The sequence below is a fragment of the Rhinopithecus bieti genome, unplaced genomic scaffold, assembly GCF_001698545.2.
Source record: "Rhinopithecus bieti isolate Rb0 unplaced genomic scaffold, ASM169854v2 scaffold_42772, whole genome shotgun sequence".
NCBI classification, from domain to species: domain Eukaryota; kingdom Metazoa; phylum Chordata; class Mammalia; order Primates; family Cercopithecidae; genus Rhinopithecus; species Rhinopithecus bieti.
Genome location: NW_016818842.1, coordinates 1,504,841 through 1,513,123, shown reverse-complemented (window position 1 = coordinate 1,513,123; position 8,283 = coordinate 1,504,841). Strand labels below are relative to the sequence as shown.

Below are 8,283 nucleotides of genomic sequence, written 5' to 3'. Positions count from 1 at the left end.
CCCCCCCCCCCACGTCCCTCTCTCTTCTCCTCCCTCTCAGTCCCCTCCCTCTGTCTCCTCTTCCCTCTTTCTCACCTCCCTGTGCGTCCCCTTCCCTCTCTGCCCCTCTCTCTGCCCCTTTCCCAGTCCCTCCCCCCCTCCTTCCCCCTCCTTTCTTCTCCTTTCTCTCTCTACCCATCCCTGTCTCTTCCCTCTCCTTCTCCCTCCCCCACAACTCTCCCTCCATCTACTCCTACCCCTGCCCGCGAAAGGGGAGCCCTGGCGCGGGTTCCTGCCCTTCCCTCACCATCCGCTCCCAGGCTGAGGGCGGGGACCCGTGTTTGGCCCGAGGAGCCTGCGGTCTCCTAACCAGGATGCGAAGACTCAGCCTCGGCTCTCTTCCCCGCACTCCTCCCGAGGGGCCGGGGAGGAGGGAGGAGCGTGCCGCGAGGCCCCGCCCCGCCCCTGCCCTCCAGCCCTGCCTCTGCCCTTCTGTCTTGCAGCACCGGCAGCAGCGACCCCTACTGCATCGTGAAGGTGGACAATGAGCCCATCCTCAGGTACCGCCCCCACCCCCAGGACCCAGGGGCGCTCAGCCCCTCACGGACCCGCGCTCTCCCCGCAAAGGGGTGTGAATTTTGTTGTGAATTTTGTACGGAGATGGGAGGGGGCTTGGTGCACCTGGTCCCCTGCCTGGGATTCCCCACCTCACCCTGACACCCAAGCTAGGAGGTAAGAAAGACCTTCCAGGAACTGGCCTGGCCAAGGGCCTCTCGCCGGACTCTGTTCATCTTTGCAGTCACCACAACCTCCGGGAGAGACAGATGCTGACGATTTGTAACAACCGCTCTCATTTATGGAGCCAGCCCTTTTCTAGCCCGTTTAGTTCTTGCAATTAGTGAGATACGATATCATTAGACCCCATTTACAGACTAGGAAACTGAGGCTCAGGGAGACTACCCTGCCCAAGGTCACAAGCCTAGTAAGTGGCAGAGCCACACTGGAGCCTAAGCTTGGCCTCCCGAGAGCTCCCTTCCCCTCCCTGGTCCTGGCTCTAACTTGGGTCCTGTCCCCTGAGAGTCCCACAGTGATTATCCCTCGAGGCTGGGCACCCGCAGTCTGCACCCCAAAGAGCCACTTCCTCACTTCCTCCAGATGTCCCTTCCTCCATGGTCCCCATGATCTCTGGGCAGGGTCTTTGCTGTCCTCTCCCTTCCTTCAATCAGGCTCCTGCTTCCAAGTTCATGGCCAGACCTGCCCTGCTCTTCTGCCCACCTGAGTGCCCGTGGCCTACTCGTAGCCAAGGCCACCAGACTCCCAGTCCTTTCCTACCTGCAAGCAGGCTCCCAGCCTTTCTCAAGGGTCTGCAAACCACAGACAGCAAGAGGTAGAGGGGTGTGATGGCATTGCTGTTCTTGATACAGAAGGGAAACAGGCCCCCGAGGTCAGATGACCTGTCTGAGAAGTGGTTGGCATGAGGTGGTCCCCTGAACTTTCATCCGGGTCCTTGGGGGCTTCAGCATCTCCCCACCCGCTAGCCCGCTGAGTCCCATGAGTTGAAGGCTCTGATCCACAGGGGGTTGACCAGAGCTGGGTGAGGATGGGAGGCCAGGCTCAGCAGTCGCCCTGAGGCAGCTATCCTGTGACCTGAGGCCAACGCCTGCCAACTGTGATCTCAGTTTCCCCAAATGTAAAACAGCTGGAGAGGCTGGGCACGGTGGCTCACACCTGTCATCCAAGCACTTTGGAAGGCCGAGGCAGGCGGATCACCTGAGGTCAGGAGTTCGAGAGCAACCAGGCCAACAGGGTGAAACCCCCGTCTCTACTTAAATGGCAAAAATAGCTGGGCAAGGTGGCAGGTGTCTGTAATCCCAGCTACTCAGGAGGCTGAGGCAGGCAGAATTGCTTGAACCTGGGAGGCGGAGGTTGCAGTGAGCCGAGATCATGCCACTGCACTCTAGCATGGGCGACAGAGCGAGACTCTGTCTCAAAAAAAAAAAAAGATAAATAAAATAAATAACAGCCAGAGAGATGCAGGCCCTGTGCCCCATCCAGGGCAGAGAGGAAGGTCGGGGGTAGTGACTGGTGGTGGACAGTAGGGTCTGGCACAGGGAAAACACGTCAGCAGCAGAGCCAGTAGTTATAGGGGTAGGAAGAGATACAAGGAAGGTCCCAGTCCAGGGCCTAGGGGTGGCCTGGGCGCCTGCTGAGGGTTCTCTCCTGCAGGACAGCCACCGTGTGGAAGACCCTGTGCCCCTTCTGGGGTGAAGAGTACCAAGTGCACCTGCCGCCCACCTTCCATGCTGTGGCTTTCTACGTCATGGATGAGGATGCCCTCAGGTGAGCACCCCCCTCTCCAGCTGGGACCCAGACCTGGCCATCTGATTGCTCCCTGGCCCATTTCACTGCCAGGACTCCTGGGTCTCCTTTTTGGCATCCTCTTTGCAGCCTGGAGGGAAGTGGAGCCTGGGGCCTTGGGAGGACGAAAGGCTTAAGCGTGTGGGTGTGCACATGTGTGGCTCCATGGTGCACGCGCCACATCACACGCGTGTGTGTGCAGGCATGGGGGGTGCAGGTGTGCATGGACTACACGTGTGCGTGCAGGTGTGAGCTATGAAATGGGCACCCAGAGAGCGTGAGCTTGGATGTGCGGGCATGTGATAGAAACCTATCACATCCCCCTAGAAGGTCCAGAGCCCACAGCCTACGGAAGGGCCACAGGTCCAGCTCTGTTGGGTTACTCTGGAAATGATGACAGTGTCCACCACCCTGCTCCCCCCCAGGGGTCCTGAACTTGGTGGGAAGTCCCAGAGGGCAGGTCCTGAAGCCCTGCCCAGCTCTGACTCCATCTCCCTCCTCTAGCCGGGACGACGTTATCGGAAAAGTCTGCCTTACAAGGGACACCCTGGCCTCTCACCCTAAGGGTAAGTTCTCCCTTTCCCTCCCGCACTGGTCTGCCCAGGCCCTGGCCTCCCTCCCACTCGGAGACCTCCGCTCTAGGCTCCATCTGGTCTCCAGCTCAGGGAAAGCCATTTCTGCTCTCCCCAAAAGCCGGGGCCACGTTCTGTACTCCTGGCCTCTGTTCCTCAGCATGTCCCCAAGCCTGGTTGTTACTGCCTCTTCCCTAGGGCAAAGAGGGGCTGCTACAGGTAGAATCTGAGGCCTCTGCTGGCAGAAGAAGGGGCCTCCTTACACTCCATTGCTGAAGCGTAGGGACCCCTTCTCCCAATGGAGCCAGCTCCTTCTGTAGCCCATGGGGTCGCCTCCACCTGGACCCTAGTACCACTGTGTCCTGAGTCTGAAGGGTTGGCCTGGAGCCAGTCCAGGCTGGAGATCCCTTTGAATTATTTCTGGGATGCAGACATTGTTTGGTGTTATTGTTTTTAAAATTTTTATATAGTTAAAAAAAAAAATTGAGGCCAGGCTCAGTGGCTCACACCTGTAATCCCAGCACTTTGGGAGGCCGAGGCAGGCGGATCACCTGAGGTCAGGAGTTTAAGACCAGCCTGGCCAACATGGTATAACCCTGTCTCTACTAAAAATACAAAAAATTAGCTGGATGTGGTGGTGGGCGCCTGTAATCCCAGCTACTCGGGAAGCTGAGGCAGGAGAATCGCTTGAACCTGGGAGGCGGAGGCTGCAGTGAGTCAGGATCACCCCATTGCACTCCAACCTGGATGACAGAGCGAGACTCCATCTCCGAAAGAAACATAGAGATGGGGGCCGGGCACGGTGGCTCACACCTGTAATCCCAGTGGCAATTCACTTGAGGTTAGGAGTTCAAGACCAGCCTGGTCAACATGGTGAAACACTGTCTCTACTAAAAATATAAAAATAACCTGGGCAGGGTGGCGCTCACCTGTAATGCTAGGGAGACTGAGACAGGAACATCTCTTGAACCTGGGAGGCAGAGGTTGCAGCAAGCCAAGATTGCGCCATTGCACTCCAGCCTGGGCAACAGAGAAAGACTCTGTCTCAAAAAAAAAAAAATGGAGATGGGCGTCTCACTCTGTTGCCCAGGCTGGTCTTGAACTCCTGGCTTTGACGGATCCTCCCGCCTTGGCCTCCCCAAGTGCTAGGATTGCAGGTGTAAGCCACATGCTCTGCCCAGACAGGATTTTGAGGGGTCAGCCCTGTGCCAGCCTCACTGTGTGTGACCTTGGGCAGCTCTTGCCTTCTCTGGGCTCTCTGAGGGTTCAAAGCAGTTCTTGGATGCTATGGACTCTGCCATCAGAGCCTTTGTCCCGCTCACTGGCCTCCCCCTGCACACACCTGCTCCTGTCTGTGAGGCTGGGCCAGGGAAGGGGGCAGGGCGGAGGCAGGTTCTGCAGACTCATGGGGCTTCTTGGCCCCTGCCAGGCCAAAGGCCTTTCCCACCTGCAGCCTTAGCCAGCGTCTCTGGGGTCTAGCGGCCCCAGTGAGGCTATTCCTCAGGGTGCCTTGTAGCTTCCCCATCCGGGCCTCAGACCCTCCTCCCAGCAGCCCTAGGGGAGGGCCACTCTCTTCCTGTTTTAAGATGGGGAATCTGGCTGGGTATAGCGGCCCACGCTTATAATCCCAGCACCTTGGGAGGCTGAGGTGGGAGGATTGCTTGAGGTCAGGAGTTTGAGACCAGCCTGAGCAACATAGCAAGACTCCATCTTTCTTTTCTTTTTTTTTTTTGGGATGGGGTCTTGCTCTGTCGCCCAGGCTGGAGTGCAATGGCACGATCTGTGTTCAAGCAATTCTCCTGCCTCAGCCTCCTGAGTAGCTGGGATTACAGGCATGTGCCACCACACCTGCCTCACAGAGTGAGACCCTGTCTCTAAAAACAACAAAATGACACAATAGTGAGGGCACAGGCCCCAGGTCACTGACTTAGATTCTAACCCCAGTTCTTCCGACTGCTGCTGTTCACCTGCTAAGCCTCAGTTTCCCCATCTGTCATTGGGGATACCAGCCCCTGCTTCACGGGTGCCTAGAGGATTCCCAGGAGATTATAGAGGTGCCTCAAGGTGCCTGGTGGGGCTGAGGGTGGAGGGTGTGGGGGTTCAGGGCCGGGTCCCTGGCTGAGCTGACCCCACAGGTTTCAGCGGGTGGACCCACCTGACGGAGGTCGACCCTGATGAGGAGGTGCAGGGCGAGATCCACCTGCGGCTGGAAGTGCGGCCAGGGGCCCGGGCCTGCCGACTTCGCTGCTCTGTGCTGGAGGCCAGGTGAGACTCAGGGGCCTGGGGGAGGACAGTGGGTCTCCTGCAACTAGAGAAACCCAATGAGGAAGCTGAGCCTCCCCTCGCCCCACCCTACCTCCTGGTCCCAGAGCTGGCCACCTCCAATCAAAGCCTGCTCTCAAGAGAGTCTTGCCAGGCACGGTGTCTCACACCTATAATCGCAGCACTTTGGGAGGCTGAGGTAGGTGGATCACCAGGAGTTCAAGACCAGCCCGACCAACATGATGATACCCTTTCTCTACTAAAAATACAAAAATTGGTCAGGCACGGTGGCTCACGCCTGTAATCCTAACACTTTGGGAGGCCGAGGCAGGCGGATCACGAGGTCAGGAGATTGAGACCATCCTGGCTAACACGGTAAAACCCCGTCTCTACTAAAAATACAAAAAAAAAAAAAAAATTAGCGGGGCGTGGTGGCGGGCACCTGTAGTCCCAGCTACTCGGGAGGCTGAGGCAGGAGAATGGCGTGAACCCATGAGGCGGAGCTTGCAGTGAGCCAAGACTGTGCCACTGCACTCCAGCCTGGGCGACAGAGCGAGACTCTGTCTCAAAAAAAAAAAAAAATTAACCAGGCGTGGTGGCGGGCGCCTGTAATCCCAGCTACTCAGGAGCTGAGGCAGGAGTCTTGAACTCAGGAGGTGGAGGTTGCAGTGAGCCGAGATGGCACCACTGCACTCCAACCTGGGCAACAAGTGAGACTCCATCTCAAAAAAAGAAAAAGAAAAAGAGAGAATTCGGGGAGCTTTTCTGGACTTGAAGATGTTTCTTTGGTGATTTCCATTCAAGGTAATATGTCCCTTAAGGGAGAGTCTAATGTTCTCATGGAGGAACTGGAGCCATCACAGAAGGGTGGAGTAGGGGGTACGGGTGAGGGGACCCCAAACTCTGATCATACAGCCTCAGTGCCCCAGTGCTAAGGCCGGCTTCCCTATGTTTAACCCCAGTGTGAACTTGGCCTGGTGGGAGTGTGTGTGTGGGTCAATGGGTCCTTTGTGGGGTTGGGGGGTGAAAAGATTTGCTGAAAATCTCCCAATGGGTAAATTGAGGGTTCCCCCAAGGAGAGACAGTGGTTTGGATGGTTCCATGGGCCTGAGTCACCTGTGACAGGGCCACCCCGCCAACCCACAGGGTATTTTTAGCTGCAGGCTGCACTCACGTCTGGGCCTGGGCCTGAGTCACACTCTGTCTGTGAGAAGTGCCTTCCCTTCCGGCTCCAAACCCACCTCCCCGAGTCACTCCCTGCCTGTGGGGCAGGAGGGTGGCCCCCAGCCAAGCAGCCCCTATGGAGCCAGTGTTCCCCCCACCCTTGAGGGGTCAGCCTGTCTAAGGAAGACTTCCCTTGGGCAGAGGAGGGGTGTGGGTCGGATGATGCCCATGTTGCTCACTCTGGCTTCCCAGGAGTTATTTTCTGTCCTGGGAAAATAGAAATGGATGGAAAATGGCTGGCCTTGGGAGTCTCAGCCACGCCCCCACACTCACTCACTCTCTGGCCTCCGCCATTATTTCCCCCTCCTGCCCCGCCCCACCCCAACTCATCCGCTTCCTCCATCCTTATCCTTGCCTGGCACCAGGCTGTCTGGAGGACAGGCATGCACAACCTGTGCACCCGCCCACACACGTGGCCAGGCTCTGGGACCTCGGGACCTCTTCTCCCAGGCACCCCTCGTCACCCACGGAGATGGGAGGCACGGAAGCATGTCTCCCTGGCCCTCCTCTCTCTCCAGGAATCTCCTCTCTCCCATCCTCCGGGGCCACAGTGGTTGGCCTTCTCCTAGTGAGTCCTAGCAAAGGAGAGGAATGTCCAGGCCTCTCTCAGAGTGAGGGGACTTGTCCCCCGTTGTCCTCAGCAATGAGACTCTTGCTGGAATCCCAAGTCAGCCTAAGAAGGTCCATTTGCTGCAGAGGAAGAAAGAACATTTCCTCCTCATTTTTTTCTGGGGAGATTCTCAGTATTTCAATAAAACCTTGGGGCTTTTTTTGTTTAGTTTTTTGTTTTTGAGACAGTCTCCCTCTGTCATCCAGGCTGGAGTGCAGTGGCCCTATTTCAACTCACTGCAACCTCTGCCTTTTGGGTTCAAGCAATTCTCCTGCCTCAGCCTCCCTAGTAGCTGGGATTACAGGCGTGCATCACCACACCCGGCTAATTTTTTTGTGTTTTTAGTAGAGACGGGATTTCACCATGTTGGCTAGACTGTTCTCAAACTCCTGACCTCAGGTGATCTGCCTACCTTGGCCTCCCAAAATGCTGGGATTACAGGCATGAGCCACCGTGTCCGGGCTGTTTTTTTTTTTTTTTTTTTGGAGACAGTCTGGCTCTGTGGCCCAGGCTGGAGTGCAGTGGCATTTTCTTGGCTCACTGAAACCTTCGCCGTCCTGGGTTCAAGTGATTCTCCTGCCTCAGCCTCCTGAGTAGCTGGGACTACAGGTGCATGCCACCACGCCCAGCCCATTCTTTTGTATTTTTAGTAGAGATGGGATTTCACCATATTGGCCAGGCTGGTCTCGAACTCCTGACCTCACGTGATCCGCCTGCCTCAGCTTCCCAAAGTGCTGGGATTACAGGAACAAGCCACTGCACCCAACCTCAACCATGGGGTTTTATTAGACAGTTTTGAGGGGGAAAGAAAGGCAGGCATGAGAGGCTTAAAATATCAAAGACGAGTGGGCTTTGGTGTTCTTCCACAGAGAGTTCTAAGTAGGGAATACTGGCAGGGTGCAGTGGCTCATGCCGGTAATCCCAGTGCTTTGGGAAGCAGAGGCGGGAGGATTTCTTGAGGCCAGGAGTTCAAGACCAGCCTGGGCAACAGCAAGACCCTGTCTCTACAAAAAAATTAAAAAATTAGCCAGGTGTGGTGGGGCATATCTATAGTCCCAGCTACTTGGGAGGCTGACGTGGGAGGATTGCTTGAGCTCAGGAGGTGGAGGCTGCAGTGAGCTATGATTGCATCACTGTACTCCAGCCTGATCAACAGAGCAAGACCCTGTAGAAAGAAAGAAAGAAGGAACGAAAGAACGAAAGAATGAAAGAAAAGGAAGGAAGGGAAAGAAGGAAAGAAGGAAAGAAGGAAAGAAAGAAAGGAGGGAGGGAGGGAGG

At 56.3% G+C, this 8,283-nt stretch overlaps 1 protein-coding gene across 6 annotated transcripts in view; it reads left to right on the top strand.

The window, feature by feature from the left end:
• Positions 1-8,283, top strand: part of RASA4B (RAS p21 protein activator 4B) — a 35,966-nt gene that overhangs the window by 6,125 nt on the left and 21,558 nt on the right. For 4 of the 6 annotated variants that reach the window (XM_017857625.1, XM_017857623.1, XM_017857621.1 and 1 more), the window contains exons 2-5: positions 483-539; positions 2,206-2,319; positions 2,842-2,903; positions 5,045-5,174. In XM_017857625.1, coding sequence (XP_017713114.1) covers positions 2,300-2,319; positions 2,842-2,903; positions 5,045-5,174 — 212 coding nt within the window. In that variant the 5' untranslated portion in view covers positions 483-539; positions 2,206-2,299. Of the gene's footprint in view, positions 1-96; positions 540-1,205; positions 1,367-2,205; positions 2,320-2,841; positions 2,904-5,044; positions 5,175-8,283 lie in introns of those variants that run through there. The other 2 variants (XM_017857622.1, XM_017857620.1) reach the window with 1 other exon arrangement.